Source organism: Erpetoichthys calabaricus, chromosome 8 (assembly GCF_900747795.2).
Source record: "Erpetoichthys calabaricus chromosome 8, fErpCal1.3, whole genome shotgun sequence".
Lineage (NCBI taxonomy): Eukaryota > Metazoa > Chordata > Cladistia > Polypteriformes > Polypteridae > Erpetoichthys > Erpetoichthys calabaricus.
In genome coordinates, this window is record NC_041401.2 from 73117433 (window position 1) to 73135985 (window position 18553).

Consider the following 18553-nt stretch of genomic DNA (forward strand, 5'->3'; position numbering starts at 1 on the left):
AGATAGATAGATAGATAGATAGATAGATAGATACTTTATTAATCCCAATGGGAAATTCACATTCTTCAGCAGCAGCATACTGATACAATAAATAATATTAAAGAATGATAATAATACAGGTGAAAAAAACAGACAGTAACTATGTATAATGTTAAATATTAACGTTTACCCCCCCTGGTGGAATTAAAGAGTCGCATAGTTTGGGGGAGGAACGATCTCCTCAATCTGTCTGTGGAGCAGGACAGTGACAGCAGTCTGTCGCTGAAGCTGCTCTTCTGTCTGGAGATGACATTATTTAATGGATGCAGTGGATTCTCCATAATTGATAGAAGCCTGCTGAGCGCCCTTCGCTCTGCTACAGATGTTAAACTGTCCAGCTCCATGCCAACAATAGAGCCTGCCTTCCTCACCAGTTTGTCCAGGCGTGAGGCGTCTTTCCTCTTAATGCTGCCTCCCCAGCACACCACTGCGTAGAAGAGGGCGCTCGCCACAACTGTTTGATAGAACATCTGCAGCATCTTATTGCAGATGTTGAAGGAAGCCAGCCTTCTAAGGAAGTATAACCGGCTTTGTCCTTTCTTGCACAGCGCATCAGTATTGGGGCAGAATGTTAGGATAAGTTAAACTCTTTCCTGAATAATTGAGTTTTAAGTTGATTTTAAAAGAATGGTTTGAGTCAGCTGATCCAATTAATTTAGGGAGGTCATTCCAAAGTCATGGTGCGATCGAGCTGAAGGACCTGTCACCCATAAAGTGCAGGTTAGTGTAAGGCACAACAAGATTGTCAGATCAGAAGAACTTTGTGGACAAACAGGAGCATAACGATGGAGAAGGTCACTGATATAGTCTGGTGCAAGGTTATTTAAAGCTTTGTAGGTTACTAATAGAATTTTATATTCAATCATGTAAGACACAGGGTGCCAGTGAAGGCGAAGCAGGGTGGTTGTTATGTGCTCATTGTTGCCGATTCGTGTCAAGACTCTTACAGCTGAGTTTTGAATCAAATGGAGCTGTGATATAAGATTAGAAGGGGCACCTGCAAGTAGGGAGTTACAGTAATTGATGTGGGATGTGATAATATCATGGACAAGCTTCTTAGCATTAGAAAAGGAGAGGAATGAGTGAACACGTGCTATGTTACGGAGGTGAAAGTATGAAAGATTCTTAATATGGTTTATGTGGGTGGAATAAGAAAGGGAGGAATCAAAAATGACACCAAGATTCTTTACAGTACAGGTAGGTCTGATGAGATCATTGTTTAGAGTGACTGAAAGACGGTCATTTTATTAAGTTGCACATTAGTGCCAATTTGCAGAAGTTCAGTTTCATTTGCAATTTAATTTTAAAGAGTTAAGCTCCATCCAGGTTTTAATTTTACGGGGGCAAATTGTGAGCTGAGAAAGCTCTTATGAAGTTTCACTTTTAACATTGAAGTAGAGCCGAGTATCATCTGCATAAAAATGACAACCCAGTCCAAAGCTACGAATAATATTGTCAAGGGGAAGCATATAGATAAAGAAGAGCAGAGGACCAATGACAGAATCCCGAGGAACTCCTTGTATGACTGGCGCTGTGCTGGACCTGCTGTTGCCAAGACTAACAAACTCTTGCCTATCAGTCAGATAGGACTTAAACCACTGGAGAGCAGTGCCAGAAATACCCAGCGTGTTCTCCATTGTGGACAGTAGAATGTCACGTCTGACAGTGCCAAATGCTGCACTGGGGTCTAATAGAATTAATATGATGGTTTGTCCAGAAGTCTGTTGTCAAAAGCAAATCATTGGTTACATGAAGCGGAGCAGATTCACAACTGCTTAGTGCTCAGAAGCCACACAGAAGGGTTCCATCAATTTATTAGAAGTTAAGTAATTTGTGAATTAGGAGGCTACAACACACGCAAGAACATTTGACAGAAAAGGTGAGAGAATAGGCTGAAAATTGTTAAGATTGTCAGCATTAGGGATCAGACTTTTTTTAACATTGCGGTTACAGAAGTGATTTCCACTATAGCATAGTGTATACAAAACTGTGATGTTATTTTATTCAAATTTGTTACATTTGCTATTTCCAAACCTCTCCTTGATGGTTCCCACTATTGGTGGGTACCATCCAGTACAACCATTTATTTGAAAAATAACACCCCAGTAGCAGGCCTAGTTTAGCTCAGCCTACATCGTTAATCAGAGGCCGGTGTGCTGGTGGAATTTAACAAACATACAGAGTGGCTAAGAATAATTTGAGGAGACATTTAGGACCCAGACATGTTGTTCTAGCTGCCTTGTGTGGTACCAAGTTGTCTGTGAAAACACATGACATTCTTGTTACTTTTTATTATATCAAGTGTTTATTTGTTATTCTTCTAATATTTAAATACTTTTTATGATCAATGACAATAATTGCCCACATAACTAGCTTTAAATGTAATTTTCTTGGCCTGGTTAATACTTTTACAGTATATTATATATATATATATATATATATATATATATATTATATATATATATGTATGAGAGAGAGAGAGAGAGAGAGAGAGAGACACAAATTTGTTGGTACCCTTATAGCTCATAGAGAAGTGCTATTATATATAATAAAGTTATCAGATGAAAAACAACTGTTTCATGTATACCTGCATGCCTTTGACATGTTGAGTAAAGCAAAGCAAGTTGCAAAAAAAATAAAAGTATTGCTTATTCTACAAAGATATTCTAAAATGGCCTGGAAACATTTGTTGGTACCTATAGAAAAAATGATAAATAACTGGATTAGAGTGATTTTTCAAACTAGATGTTTTCTTTATTTAGTATTACACCTGTCTCCAATTACGCAATCGGTCATTCAGCCTGTTTAACAGTAGAACAGGAGTCACTCTGCTGTTTGGTATCGTTGTGTTTCCCCACACTGAACATGGACCACAGAAAGCAAAGGACATGTCTGAGGAGATGAGAAAGAAAATTACAGACAAGCATGTTAAAGGCAAATGCTATAAAACCATCTCCAAGCAGCTTGATATTCCTGTGAAACAACTGCAAATTTAATTAGAATGTTTAAGGTCCATGGGACTGCAGCCAACCTCCCAGGCTATGGCTGTAAGAGGAAAATCGTTCCCAGAATGGTCACAAGGACAGTGAGGAAGGTAGACAAAAAGCCAATGACAACTTCTAAAGTGATACAAGCCAAACTCCAAAGTCAAGGTCCATCACTGGCTGAATGCACCCTTTGTCACTTTTTGAGTGACAGTGGGCTCAATGAAAGCAGACCCAGGAGGACTCTACTGCCGAAAGAAAAATATTAAAAAGGCAGACTGAAATTTGCAAAAATGCACATTGACCTGCCACAATGCTTCTGGGAGAATGTATTTTGGGCAGATGAGACAAAACTGGAGTTTTTTGGCTCTAGGTCCACATATAAAAAAAACGAAGCTGTCAAAAAAAAGAACACCATACCTATTGTGAAACATAGAGGAGGCTCAGTTAAGTTTTGGTGCTGCTTTGCTGTGTCTGGCATGAGGTGTCTTGAGTCTGTGCAGGGAACAATGAATCTCAAGACTAAGACATTCTGGAGCGAACTATACTGCCCAGTAAAAGAAAGCTAAATGCATCCAAGAATGGCTAAGAACAAAACATTGGACAATTCTCAAATGGCCTTCTATGAGCTCTGATTTGAATCCTATTCAGCATCTATAGAAAAAACTGAAATGTGCAGTCTGGAGAAGGCACACTTGAAACCTGACACAGCTGGAGCAGTTTGTTCAGGAAGAGAGGGACAAACTGCCTGTGGATGGCTGCAGACGTCTTGCTGAGAGCTATAGGCATCGCTTGTTTACAGTGATTGCCTCTAAAGGCTGAGCAAACAAAATATTAGGTTAATAGTTCTGTCATTTTTGTCTATGCCATTTTCATTGGTGTTATTATTTGGAATATTCTGTTGAATCAAAACTTAAAAGCAAAGTCTGATTGTTAAATACAGTATAAACAATGATTGGTGCCATTTATAATTGTGAGTTTCGTGTTCTTCTTTCTTTTTTCAAATTTGCCGATGTCTGTATTAAAATACCAAATACAAACTGCTTAATGGATAATTCATATTTGGTGTGTATATTAAATAACATCATAGTCAACTCTAAATGACAACCCTAGATTAGATACATTTTTATAATAACTTTGGTTGCTTTATTAACAATATTAAAAAAAAATTCCTAAAATAATAAAAAAAACTAAAATAATGAAACATTAACATAAAGTACAAACAAAAATATAAATTCAGTGACAAAAAGGGACATTCCACCCACAAATTACTTAAATAAGTACTTCAAAAAAGTATTTGAATAAATATCTAAACTTCCAATATTTATCTTCTAATAATCAATGTGACTGCATGCTTCCATATTGTGAGATGATAACAAGTGGTAGCTCCATCTTTGAGGGAACCTGTGTGAAACTAAACAGGTACTTAACTCACAGAAATCACAGATCAAGCACAAATAAAAGACTTACAATTCATAGCTGCTGCCATGATCCATGTAGTCACCATACTGAATCTGGAACAAAATAAACAGAAACATGTCATCATTAATAGAAAATATCTATTTGTGAAGCCAAAAAACACAACACGAAACACTACTATATGAGTGGACAATAAAAAGGCAATTACTGTTATGTATATACAGTATGTGTTCAGAAGAACTTACCAGACAGTAGGGATAACTTTTTATTTTTTTAGTGGATTGGTCAATTCTGATACAGATTCAGATTTTTTTTTAATCTCTTTAAAAACCTTTTGCACCAAACTCCTGCACAACTAGACGGGGATAAACTTTATACAAGTATTCTATATTAAAAGTGTTATTTTATAATTAAACTGTAGACCACAGGTTTTACCTGTACATTTTTGATTAACAAAACAAAATTCTGTAGGCTTGCTGTTCAGTGAACATAAAAATACTAAAATAAATACCCTTAAAATACACATTTAACTAATACAATTTTTAAAGAAAATATTTACCCATAATACATTTTTGAATTTCCCCTTGGGATTAATAAAGTATCTATCTATCTACATATGGCATTAAAGAAAATAAAATACTTCTTAATTACACGCGGTCATATTGTTTAATTTCTTCTGTACTAATCAGAAACAAAGTAATTTAAAAAAGTAGTTTTCAACATTTGCCTAACAAAAACATGCATATTCTTAAAACACTGATTCAATTAATTAATACTGGCAGTTAAACACTGCTTAAATGTAAATATACATGCATTTTATTTTGAGGTGGGTAGGAGGGACATGAATATTGAGTGAAGGATGATTAAGTTATAGCCACTTAAATCAAAGCACCAGAAAACTGCCCAAAATAAGGCTGGGTTTAAAGGGTTAATTAAAAGACCAAATAAAAGATATTGGTGCTGGCTTCAATATTTTGACAACATAAATGATTTAATAGTAGTCACATCTAAGATAAATTGAACAGATTCAACAAGTTAAATTAGATATACAGCTGGAAATGCTGATAAGGTTGAAAAATAACTGCTTGCTTGTCACATGAAATAGCAGGTAGACAAAAGCAGTGTAATGAATATGCTTTTCATATGACACAGCACTCTGACCAGTTATTACTGAAATGGCACTGGGTTCAACATCACATGACTTAGATTTCTTCATCTATAACTAAGCTTTTCATTCCTCCAATTTCCATAATAGCCTAACCCAATTTAGGGTCACAGGAAACCAGAGCATATGAAGGCACCATCAGTTATATGGCTGGAACAAATACCCATCATCCCTTATTCCCAGGTGTACTAATGCAGCGGATGGTTTTTGCTTAAACCAGTTTCAATTTAGAGGCCAGTTCCGGTCTCTAATTAATGATTTTTTTTTTACTGTTTTAATACTGCAAATTCAGCACCATGCCACAGTGGATGGTTAACTTAAATAAGAAATTTACATTGCTTGTACTTATTGTTCAGCTTATACTAGCATAAGGAGGTATAAAATGAATGAATCAATAGTACACAGGAAACATGGCTGTTTTTGAGAATTACATTTTTAGATTTGCTTTTTTTTTTATGTTTTAGAATATATTATTTTAAATGAAAAAACTACTAGACAATAAATGGCAAACAAACTTTAAAATGACAACAAGTTTTAAAAATAAGTTGTAAACTCACTTTCTACCACATCTATATAATCATTATGATACCACTTCAATAATAGACATTTTTAAAATAAGTTGAGCAAAATGTTAACAAGTATACTTAGGAAAACTAATCTGTTCATATGTATATAATCAAATCAACTGCTCCTATGATCTTAGGAAAAATAAAGCAAATCCTATTTCTGGATTGACAACACAAAGGTCAAAAGAAGAAACATAAGTGCAGCATGATCAATTATGTTAGAAAGTTCAGTTAAGGGCACAAATTAGTCATTCTGATTGTTTGCTTTTTTCTGTCTCTCTCTCTGACATTATCTGCTCCTGACGCGCACTCCTTTGAAGAGGAAGATATGTTTGCATTCTTTTAATTGTGAGACGGAACTGTCATCTCTGTCTTGTTATGGAGCACAGTTTAAACTTTTAAAAAAGAGACAAATGTTTGTTTGCAGTGTTTGAATAAAGTTCCTGTCTCTCTACAACCTCCTGTGTTTCTGTGCAAATCTGTGACTCAAGCATGACAATATAAAAATAACCATATAAACATATGGTTTCTACTTCGCGGATTTTCACCTTTCGCGGGGGGGTCTGGAACGCAACCCCCGCGATAGAGGAGGGATTACTGTATACTAGTCATTTAGCCAGTTACAATAACAGGCGCTAGAACAGTAGTGCATAAACATTAGTAGGAACAGTCTATATTAAATGGCAAGGGACTTTGACCTCATTCTTTTTGTTGGTCGTATTTTTCTTTGTCTTTCAGCCTTTCTTTTGTTGATGTTTACTTGCTGAGCTGACCGTTCTTCGTGGGCTGCCACCGTGTATTGTGTTTCTTTAATTTTCTGTGACAGTAATACTGTCTTGTACAGCTCTATTCAATAAGGGCGCGTAGATAATTTAGTTCAAATGGCTCTGGAATATGTGAAGAGCAACAGGTGCAGATCTTTATTTACGCGCGCCTTTATTCACTGCGCCCAATTGAGGTCGCCCTTTTGAGGCTCACCTTTTTGTGCGCGCCCTTATTGAAGGATACCGTCTTGTACGTCCGTAATATATGTCCGTACGTCCGTAATATACCTTTAATTTTCTCTGGCGGTAATACTGGTTTGTACTTCCGTAAAACGCCTCTAACTTTCTCTGACAGTAATATCGCGCATAGCACCGTGCCCCGCGCATGCGCACTTCACCAGAAGACACCCACACACAGACACCTGGACGCACATAGGGATTTTATATATATAGATATGAACAATAATACAGTACTTAGAAATAAAATGCAACATTGGGCCCAACAAAAACAATTAGTTCTGAATTCATTGTAACAAAACTGAGGTCTTCACTTCTTGAATCAGTCCAATACCAACCAAAACCTAGGTAATCTATTGGCTCCATCTTATGGGCTTTTACTGATTACCAAATTAGAATGACTTGGGGTCAAGGGACAGACATTTTACTTTCTTTATTTAAAAAAAAAAAAAAAAAATGTAATGGTTTTGGATAACAAAAATATAAAAAAAAGGATCACTGCAGAGGCATTCAACACTGAAAATAAACTGGAGAAATTAAAAAAACAACATTATGTAAGTACTGCACATTCCGAGTGGAAAGTGTAAACTTGTGAAAAGACAGACAGCTGCATTACATTTCTCTATTATAAAAAAAAATCTTGGGTCGAGACGAGACTTTTTTCCTGCGAAGAGATGTGATCTTTTGAAGAGAGACAGAGAAACACTTTCACGTCCCGCAAGACGGTCAAGTCACGTCATACTTACAACCTTTGGAAGCAAGTCCCGTACACATGCAGAGCAGGTTACAGATAATGGAAATAGGAAAATTCAAAAGTCTCAAAAAAATTTGGGTAAAGACTGCATTAGCACAAACAACTGGAAAATATTACTCGGTGAATTAACAGAACAGCGAAAAGAGAACAAATAGTGTTTGAGGATGTCCAGGAGAGAAGAGAGACAAGGCAATGAGACAAAAGGAAAGCTGCTGTACAGGCTTTTAAACGTTTGTAGCACCGCACGAGATGTAGATCACGCCAGCAGCTGATTGAGCAAAGAGGAGGTAAAATTTTTTTTTTTTTAATGTATTTCCCATTGTATCACCATTTAAGAGGGGTTTCGGAGGAGCGATCACATCTCCTTGGGGTGCATTCAGCCCCCCTCTTCACAATGGCGTGTAGCGCTGGCGGGGGGGGGGGGGGTAAAGCCCCCTAGTATAACAATATAATGGTCTGAAAACATTTGGAGTCTTTTTAAAGACTTTTATATAACATCTTTTAGCTTTTCAATGCTCTCAGGGCTTAACTTTCAGCTCAGGATTGCGGGAATCTAGCTTGGTTTAACTTAATAAAACATTAAGTTTTGCCATTCTTGACCCTTTTATCTCATTATGGAATTAATTCAGAAATTAAAATACATGATCTGTGCATGCTTTTAAAGTGCAATCATTTTACCAATCAGCTCTCAGAAGCAATCGTATTACCTTTAAGCATTAATCATTTAAAAGAGCATATTACTTATTAACTGATTAGGATCTCCCCTGAATGCTGATGCAAACAAAAAAAAGTCACATAACAAATAAAGTAGATGCTGTTCCAAAAGCAGTTTTAAAGAATGTGGAAATGAAAATATCCTGAATAATTTTGGGATTCACTAATGTACAGTGCATCCGTAAAGTATTCACAGCGCATCACTTTTTCCACATTTTGTTATGTTACTGCCTTCTTCCAAAATGGATTAAATTAATTTTTTTCCTCAGAATTCTACACACAACACCCCATAATGACAACGTGAAAAAAGTTTACTTGAGGTTTTTGCAAATTTATTAAAACTAAAAAAAAACTGAGAAATCCCATGTACATAAGTATTCACAGCCTTTGTTCAATACTCTGTCGATGCACCTTTGGCAGCAATTACAGCCTCAAGTCTTTTTGAATATGATGCCACAAGCTTGGCACACCTATCCTTGGCCAGTTTCGCCCATTCCTCTTTGCAGCACCTCTCAAGCTCCATCAAGTTGGATGGGAAGCGTCGGTGCACAGCCATTTTAAGATCTCTACAGAGATGTTCAATCGGATTCAAGTCTGGGCTCTGGCTGGGCCACTCACGGACATTCACAGAGTTGTCCTGAAGTCACTCCTTTGTTATCTTGGCTGTGTGCTTAGGGTCGTTGTTCTGCTGAAAGATGAACCGTCGCCCCAGTCTGAGGTCAAGAGCGCTCTGCAGCAGGTTTTCATCCAGGATGTCTCTGTACATTGCTACAATCATCTTTCCCTTTATCCTGACTAGTCTCCCAGTTCCTGCCACTGAAAAACATCCCCACAGCATGATGCTGCCACCACCATACTTCACTGTAGGAATGGTATTGGCCTGGTGATGAGCGGTGCCTGGTTTTCTCCAAACGTGACGCCTGGCATTCACACCAAAGAGTTCAATCTTTGTCTCATCAGACCAGAGAATTTTCTTTCTCATGGTCTGAGAGTCCTTCAGGTGCCTTTTGGCAAACTCCAGGCGGGCTGCCATGTGCCTTTTACTAAGGAGTGGCTTCCGTCTGGCCACTCTACCATACAGGCCTGATTGGTGGATTGCTGCAGAGATGGTTGTCCTTCTGGAAGGTTCTCCTCTCTCCAAAGAGGACCTCTGGAGCTCTGACAGAGTGACTATCGGGTTCTTGGTCACTTCCCTGACTAAGGCCCTTCTCCCCCGATTGCTCAGTTTAGATGGCTGGCCAGCTCTAGGAAGAGTCCTGGTGGTTTCGAACTTCTTCCACTTACGGATTGATGGAGGCCACTGTGCTCATTGGGACCTTCAAAGCAGCAGAAATTTTTCTGTAACCTTCCCCAGATTTGTTCCTCGAGACAATCCTGTCTCGGAGGTCTACAGACAATTCCTTTGACTTCATGCTTGGTTTGTGCTTTGACATGAACTGTCAACTGTGGGACCTTATATAGACAGGTGTGTGCCTTTCCAAATCATGTCCAATCAACTGAATTTACCACAGGTGGACTCCAATTAAGCTGCAGGAACATTTCAAGGATGATCAGGGGAAACAGGATGCACCTGAGCTCAATTTTGAGCTTCATGGCAAAGGCTGTGAATACTTATGTACATGTGCTTACTAAATTTTTTTATTTTGAATAAATTTGCAAAAACCTCAAGTAAACTTTTTTCACGTTGATATTATGGGGTGCTGTGTGTAGAATTCTGAGGAAAAAATGAATTTAATCCATTTTGGAATAAGGCTGTAACATAACAAAATGTGGAAAAAGTGATGCGCTGTGAATACTTTCCGGATGCACTGTGTGTGTTACTGACATAATAATGTTTGAATTTTTTAGCATTGATTTTAAAATGGTTTTTAGCTACTAAACAGAAAATGTCAGTGGACGAATGTATGAGCACTTAGCAAGATAATGTCACGTGAAAAAAGTAAGTACACTCTATAGAAATTGTTGACTTTTATAACATAATTGAACAGACAAGTAGTAGAGTAGTCAAGGGGATATACTTGAATAAAAACACAAGGAAAATTTGACTTTCAGTCTTTTATTTAACAAAAATATCAACATATATAATGCTCTATTGGGGGAAAGAAACAGTACACACTTGGCCTCAGAAGCTGGTATTGCTCCCTTTTGACCAATCCTCCATGTCAGATTCCTTTAGTTACAAGATATTTGTGTTTTGTTTCTTGCATGTACTGCCATTTTCAAATCCCCCAACACATTTCAATGGGATTCAAATCTGGGCTTTGACTTGGCCAATCTACAACCCTCCACTTTTTCTTTTTGAACCATTCCTTGGTAGGTTTGCTAGTGTGCTCTAAACCATTATCATGTTTAAAGATCCATTTCTGGTTCAACTTCAACATCTGGACAGATGGCCTCCCCTTCTCCTCAAGCACACTTTGATATATTGCAGAACCATAGCTGACCAGATGACTGCATACTGCCCAGGCCCTGAGGAAACAAAGCAACCCCAAACCTTAACATTTCTACTTTAGTTACAAGATATTTGTGTTTTGTTTCTTGCATGTACTGCCATTTTCAAATCCCCCAACACATTTCAATGGGATTCAAATCTGGGCTTTGACTTGGCCAATCTACAACCCTCCACTTTTTCTTTTTGAACCATTCCTTGGTAGGTTTGCTAGTGTGCTCTAAACCATTATCATGTTTAAAGATCCATTTCTGGTTCAACTTCAACATCTGGACAGATGGCCTCCCCTTCTCCTCAAGCACACTTTGATATATTGCAGAACCATAGCTGACCAGATGACTGCATACTGCCCAGGCCCTGAGGAAACAAAGCAACCCCAAACCTTAACATTTCTACCACAGTAGCTATGAGGTTATTCTCTTGAAATGCCGTCTTTGGTTTGTGCCAAACATGTCTACTGTCACTGTGGCCAAACTCATCCACCGTTGGTTTATCTGTTCAGTGTTACAGAAGGGACTGACTTTGCTTGTACTGTATGTTCAATGGCAAACTATAGTCTTGCTCTAATGTTCTTTTTGGATTGCAAAGACTTTTTTTGACACACCTCACACGCAGATCAATTTGTGAAGTCTTTTTCCGATTACAGGTCATGCACTTTGGACTCCAACTTTTGCAACCCTGGAGACATGGAGGATTGGTCAAAAGGGAGCAATACCAGCTTCTGAGGCCAAGTGTGTACTGTTTCTTTCCCCCAATAGAGCATTATATATGTTGATATTTTTGTTAAATAAAAGACTGAAAGTCAAATTTTCCTTGTGTTTTTATTCAAGTATATCCCCTTGACTACTCTACTACTTGTCTGTTCAATTATGTTATAAAAGTCAACAATTTCTATAGAGTGTACTTACTTTTTTCACGTGACATTATCTTGCTAAGTGCTCATACATTCGTCCACTGACATGATGAAATTTTGGGGTTCCTGAAGACTTCTTTTAGTATCAAATGGTCAGCGCCTGGGCTGAATTTACTGGCCCAACCACTCTTGAAAATGTTAGCAGTCATTTGAAATCTGCACCACTCATAGATTATTTTTCCCTACAGTGGAATGATTGATTTCAAATAATTTGGGAGCACATCAGTCTCTTAATATCTGCAGTTTAAGACAAAGTCCACCTGCAAACTCCCTAAAGAGGTTCTAATCATTGGCACATAATCTGAAACACCTAATTCTAAATTTATGAATTTCAAGTGCTGATAAATGTAGGAGTGTGCTTACTTGGTTGTAATGACAAAATTATTATGAGAATGAATACACATTGTGAATTTTATGTGTCATTTGTTCAAGTATATTACCTTTATCTGTAGGCAATGTTTACATGTTCAAATATACTGAAAAAGTCAACATTTTCCATGGGCTGAACTTGCTTTTTCAAATGACTATTTCAGATAATCCATAATGATCACATATTCTTTATAAACTCTACACTGTAATCCCCCTCTACATTCCCTACCTTTCAACTTGGCTTGGTTGGGGGATTTCATCTGCCACAAAATTAATTCAGAAGCCAGCAAACCTGTTTTTAATATATACATACTAATCTACCTATTCAATGTTGTGACAATATAACATCCAAATTACATATTATTGTAAACCTGAGCTATTAGACATGAATATTATTTATGTTTAAAAACTTTTTTCTGAGTCAATTTACAGATATACTCAAATTTTACTAATGATAACTTTTAAATAAGATATCCAATTCTGTGTTTTTAGATCACAAAAATCTGCACTTTTTTGCCTAATAATTGATTTAACAAATAAAACTTTTAACAATTAGTTGGCTTATTATTCTGCACTGGTGTTTCCACAGTGATTATCCTAAACACAAATCACGTTTGTAAAAAAGCCATTTTTCTGGATCATAAACTTTTTGCAATACAGGTAAAATTCCATTACAATGAATATCTTTACAATTAAATTTTCATACAACAAAGTATTTTTTAAGGTCCAGACAGTTTCCCCATATGACACGAGTCTATAGAAATCTCGTTACTACGAAATACATTGAGCAGATACTTTCACTATGACAAAGTGCCCAAAAGACCTTGAAATGCCTGAATGAATCAGCCACGGAGCAGTTAGTTCTGTGGTCACAGCTCAGTTGTGCACAACGATCCCCAAAAGAAACATTGTATACTAGCCAACCCGCGGTGTACCATAAGCCGCATAATCAGGCCAGTTTTTTAATGATTTTTAAGCACAGGGAGAAAATTAACATTTGAAAAATCGGTAATGTAATAAATCAGCAAGAAAAGCAACATTGTAACAATGCACGGAACAAACCAACACACAATCGTCCGTGATTTAAAACTGGCGGACCGACATCGCGGCTTCTACTCCCAGACGGAGGGATAGGGGTGGACGGCGCTCAGGCGCGGAGAAAGGAACGGGAGGAGAGAAGAAGGACGCCCATTCCGGTCTCTCTGTCATGCTAGTGTGCTGATGTTTTGTTCAGTATGCACTGCCTGGTCATGTGCCCACGTCCAACTCGTCACTTGAGTCGCTGTCGTTTTTGCACAGTCCAGATACACCTGTGACTCACGTAGACTTTTCATTGCTCTGTGCGGTTTTGGGTGCTTTTCTATATATAATCTACCAAGACACCCGACTACGGTAGTAGCGAGGTGGGAGTGGGGTGTGTAGAAAGGGTAGGGACGTAATCAGTGGGAGCGTATGAGTCGCACTTAGAGGGAATTGCATGGTTTGCAGCCCGAATGGGCTTCAACGGCTTACCCACGCCTCTCTGCATCGGGTAGACACACGGTCAATGTCATGCGTAATTATTTATTGAATGGTAAACACTTCTGGAAAGACACGGTTGTCTAAAACGGGTTGGTGTGAGAATACAACAGTAAGTGAATGAAAAGATGGAACTCTGAAGAGAGGAAAATACAACACAATAGTGAACCCGCGGCATAACAACTGCCGCATAATTATTTATTGATGGTTGAACACTTCTGGAAAGACACAGTTGTCTAAAAAGGGAGGGTCTGAGGATACAACAGAAAGTGAATTGAAAGATGGAACTCTGGAGAGAGCAACATATATTGTCTGTGAGTGAAGACTGGTTTTGGCAGATATAGGCATATCTTTTTGAAAGTTTGTCGTTGTGCCTTATTAATTGTCATCGCAAATGCCAATCGAACAGGAAATTGTCTTCGGGTAAAAGTAAAAGGCAAATTTGAATCTGACGGGGTCAGGCATATCCGGGGAATAAGGACAGTTTGTGAGGTTGCAGATGTGATAGTTTTACACTGCAGTACATTACGGTGAATGGTGCTAACAGACAGTCTAGTGCCATTACAAAGACCTTTTGCAGGCAGGAGGTTTCTGAGAAGCATGATGACGGATCAATTTTTAATTTTGAGTTTATGTGGAGGCATGCCAGTAGGAGTAAGACTATTAAGAAATTCCTCGGGGAATAAAAGTTGATCTGCAGGATTATCTGTGACGATGGAGTCCATGCTCGTGAAAGTCACTTCATTGTTAGGGATAAGTTTTAGCACTTCTTCATTAAGGTATAGCGAGTCTTTGTTGGTGACGCTTAATATAGCTCGCGTGCTGAGTTGTTCCAGAGTGACAGTTGAGAAGTCGATGTCGCCATACAGTTGTTGAACGGGATCAGAAATTAAAGGAAAAGAATGTGAAGGCAATGTCACAGGTGTTCCGTTTATCCCATCCCCAACATCAAGGAGACATTGTGAGAAATGTTGTTCTTCAGTATTTGTTGTCAGTGTAAGAACATGCATGTGACGCCACAAAGGGTGCTTGTTAATGCAACTGGCGACAGTAAGCGCGCGGGAGCCACGCATAATGACGGGGAGAATTTGTCGGAAATCTCCACCCAATAGTATTGTTTTGCCTCCAAAAGGCTGCGTGTCACCCGTGAGGTCACGTAATAACCTGTCAACTGCCTGGAATGCGTATGTGTGTGTCATTGGCGCCTCGTCCCATATAATAACTTTGGATTATAGAAGATGTTGAGCATGTGGTGAGGAAGGTTTGATGTTGCATGTGGAAGTAGTAGTGAGGTTCAACGGTATTTTAAAAACAGAATGGGCAGTTCGTCCTCCCGGTAATAATGTTGCAGCTATTCTTGTAGATGCTACAGTTGTAGCAATGTCTCCCGTAGCTCTGATGGTATGAATCAGGGTTTTGTACACAAAGGTTTTTCATGTTCCTGCAGGACCATCGAAGAAGCAGCATTGGGGATGGGAATTGTTATATGCAGCGTGTAAAACAGTATCAACAGTGTGTTTCTGTTCTGTGTTGAGTTTGTCGTAGTGTTCTATAGCGTGTATTTCCATGAAATACTTTTGAAGCGGTAGCCATGGAGGGCAAAAGAATAGTCAACGTGGCTCACAGCTGGATTTGGACCGCAGCACAGACCAAAGCGAGTGAGTATGTGTTTGATAAGCTGTTTGAGTTGGCGGGCAGTGGTCTGAGGTGCGTTCCTGAGCACGTGGGAGGAGGGGCAGAGTTTCTGGGCGGGGCTTCGTTGTTCCTTTCGCATGGTTTTTCATGGTGGACGCGGTCGGGTGTCGAAACCGAAAAAAATAATTAAAAGTCAACGTGGCTCAGACGTGCATGTGGACTCCTAGCACAGACGAAAGGGACTAACTGGGTGGTCGGTGAGTTTTTGCGTCCGGGCAAATGGGCAGGCAGTGTGAATGCCTAGAGAGCGAGGGTAGATGCGGGCCGGTGAAAAAGGAGGGTTGGTGGGCAGGGAAATGTCTTCCGTGTTCCTGCAGGACCATCTAAGAAGACGCATGTTTGTCGCGGATGCAAATTGCTGTATGTAGCGTGTAAAACAGTTTGCTATGGTGCACGCGGTCGTGCGTCGTAACCGAAAACTCGGTTTTAAAGACTGCTTACTTCATTGTGTTTTAACCTCAGTTGTAAAGGACTGTTTTAAGGATCCCATGGGATACCCCTCGCAAACCGTTTTACACGCTGCATATGGCGATTCACGTCCGCGAGAAACATGCCTCTATGAACAGTCAACGTGACTCGGAGGTGCATGTGGCCTCTACGACAGACGAATATAAATGACGCCGTTTTTTCTGTGTTGTTCCGTGCCAGTTGGTGGGCGTGGCTCTGCGAGTTGTCGTCGTATCCAATGGTCTTAGAGTTGGTGGGCGTGGCTCCTTCCTGCGTGCGCCATGGGTGTCTTACTTGTCGGCGGCTTAGTGAATCCACGCCCCCTTCCGGCGTGCTTTCCATGGTTGTCTTGCCTTAGTGAATTATATATATAGATTTTTTTTCTCTTTGAACTTCCCATGCACTGTTTTTTTTTTTTTTGCTGTTTTTGTTTTCCGCGATACCTTTTGCTTATTGCTTGTCATCATTTGAAAAACATCCATTGGAATTTAACTCACTGTCACTCTCCTATAGAAACAGCAGACACGAAAAAATGACAACAGTTCATATTAGAAAAAAAGAAAAACACATTTTTTGCGGCTGTTACAACACAATAGTTTGTTGATTCCGGCAACAAGAAAAAAGACGTTGCCAGTGAACACTGTCAACTTTATTAAAAGACCGTGCAAAAAAGAAGAAAATTCTCAGTTTGCAAACGTATGCGAACTACTGCATTTGAACACATCGAAAAAGCAGTTTTTATGTGGCTCAGTGATGCTAGTTCAAGAAACATTCCTATTAATGCGGCACTCACTCAAGAAAATCTGAGGTTTCTAAACTCTCTTGGGACCTCCCAAAACTAGACAACACCCCAAAGAGCATCCTGAAGTGCTGTGGAAGACAATTTATCCGTTGCCGGGGCAACAGCAGGCTCACAGCTCTGCTGCAGCTCACTACAAGCAAACAGAAAAGACCTCGATGGGTGAACATTGTAAATGCAGGGAACAGTATTACTTGGCCACTAACCTAGCCACAACCCTGCCTGACTGCTGTGTCTGTGTATAGGAGAGTGACAGATCATGCTACAATAAGTAACTGTGATGTTCTGTTTGAAGCTGAATAAAGCTGGTTTTGCTAAAGTACTGAGACCCAGCCTCATGTTTTGGAGTGCAAGACAGGGACTTATGGTGCGACCCCGATCTTTTAGGATTTGCTTCTGTGGCGCCTCACTGCACTGCTGTGAGCCTGCGGTTGCCCTGCCCCGGCATTGGACAAGCGATCTTCCACAGATGTGGCAATGCACTCCCGTTGGGTGGGTGGTGGGGGGATCCCAAAAGAGTTCAGAAACCTCACAATATGAAGAAGAAGAAAATGATGATTCGGCTTCTGATTGATAACTGTGCTGCCCACATCAGGCTTCCACATTTAGATAATGTTTGCGTTGAATTCCTCCCACCCAATTGCACAGCAGTGCTTCAGCCATTGGATTTGGGCATCATTCGCACCCTGAAAGTGTATTAGGGCAAGGAAATGCTGCGAAACATTCTCATCAGCGTAACTTGTAGAGAGGAAGAGATTAAAATTAACGTGAAAGAAGCTACTGAAATGACTGCAAACGCCTGGATGCAAGTTAAAGATAGTGACAAATACAGAATCTTACTATGAAATTTTCATTACAAAAAAATATTTTTAGATCCCTGGCAGTTTGTTGTAACGAATTTTACCTGTATTTTAACTTCTGTCATATTTAAACCACCTGTTCACATTTGATGATCCTAAACACAGCTCACTGCAAATTTCTTTCTTTACATAAATTTTCCAACAGAGAAATGGACAAAATATTAAGAATTCATACCTCGCGTATTTCCAGCAAAAAACACAGATTCAAAACAGAATTGTATTCTTCGGCATAAAATTTCCAATTGGTGTCAAAAATAAGAAACTAATACATATCTGATTTGTCAGTTCAAACACACAACTTTTTATAATATAAACATCTAAACGTCTCGTAGATTTCCCCAAGTATGTGCCATTAGTCAAACATGAGATTCTGACTTGATATGGATTTACGTCTCAAAGTCTTGCAAGAAAATATGAAACCAACACTATGAAAGTTGTAAAAAGAAAAAAAAAGTAGACTGACTTTTTTAATGCAAATAAAAATAACTAGATAATTCAAGAACATGGACAGAAGATTAAATAAAAAGTCCCATCACGAAAGTCTAACCTCCATATACAGTAACTATTTAAAAGCCCTTGTTAGACAAGTGGCTGTGGTAATCTTGGCAAAACACAAAATGGGCATCAAAACATTGAAAATAACTGCTTTAAAGTGTTAAATGTTTAAAACAATACTGTTACTATATTTCTAGCCTACATAAGGTAATTAAAGTTATATTAAAACACAGTTTACATTCAGCAGGTGTATTAGCCATATTACTGGGTCAATGGGAGGTTAACAGACCTTATTACAGTAAACAGGAGCAATCTCCTGCCCATTATTCAACACTTGTGCAGTTACTCTTACTCACAGCATTTACA

At 38.9% G+C, this 18553-nt stretch overlaps 1 protein-coding gene across 1 annotated transcript in view; it reads right to left on the reverse strand.

The window, feature by feature from the left end:
• The window catches only part of LOC114655655 (ribosomal protein S6 kinase beta-1), a 68983-nt gene that overhangs the window by 44540 nt on the left and 5890 nt on the right, over positions 1–18553 (reverse strand). The window contains exon 2 of the mRNA XM_028806787.2: positions 4494–4537. Within this exon, the coding sequence (XP_028662620.1) occupies positions 4494–4537 (44 nt within the window). The remainder of the gene's footprint in view (positions 1–4493; positions 4538–18553) is intronic.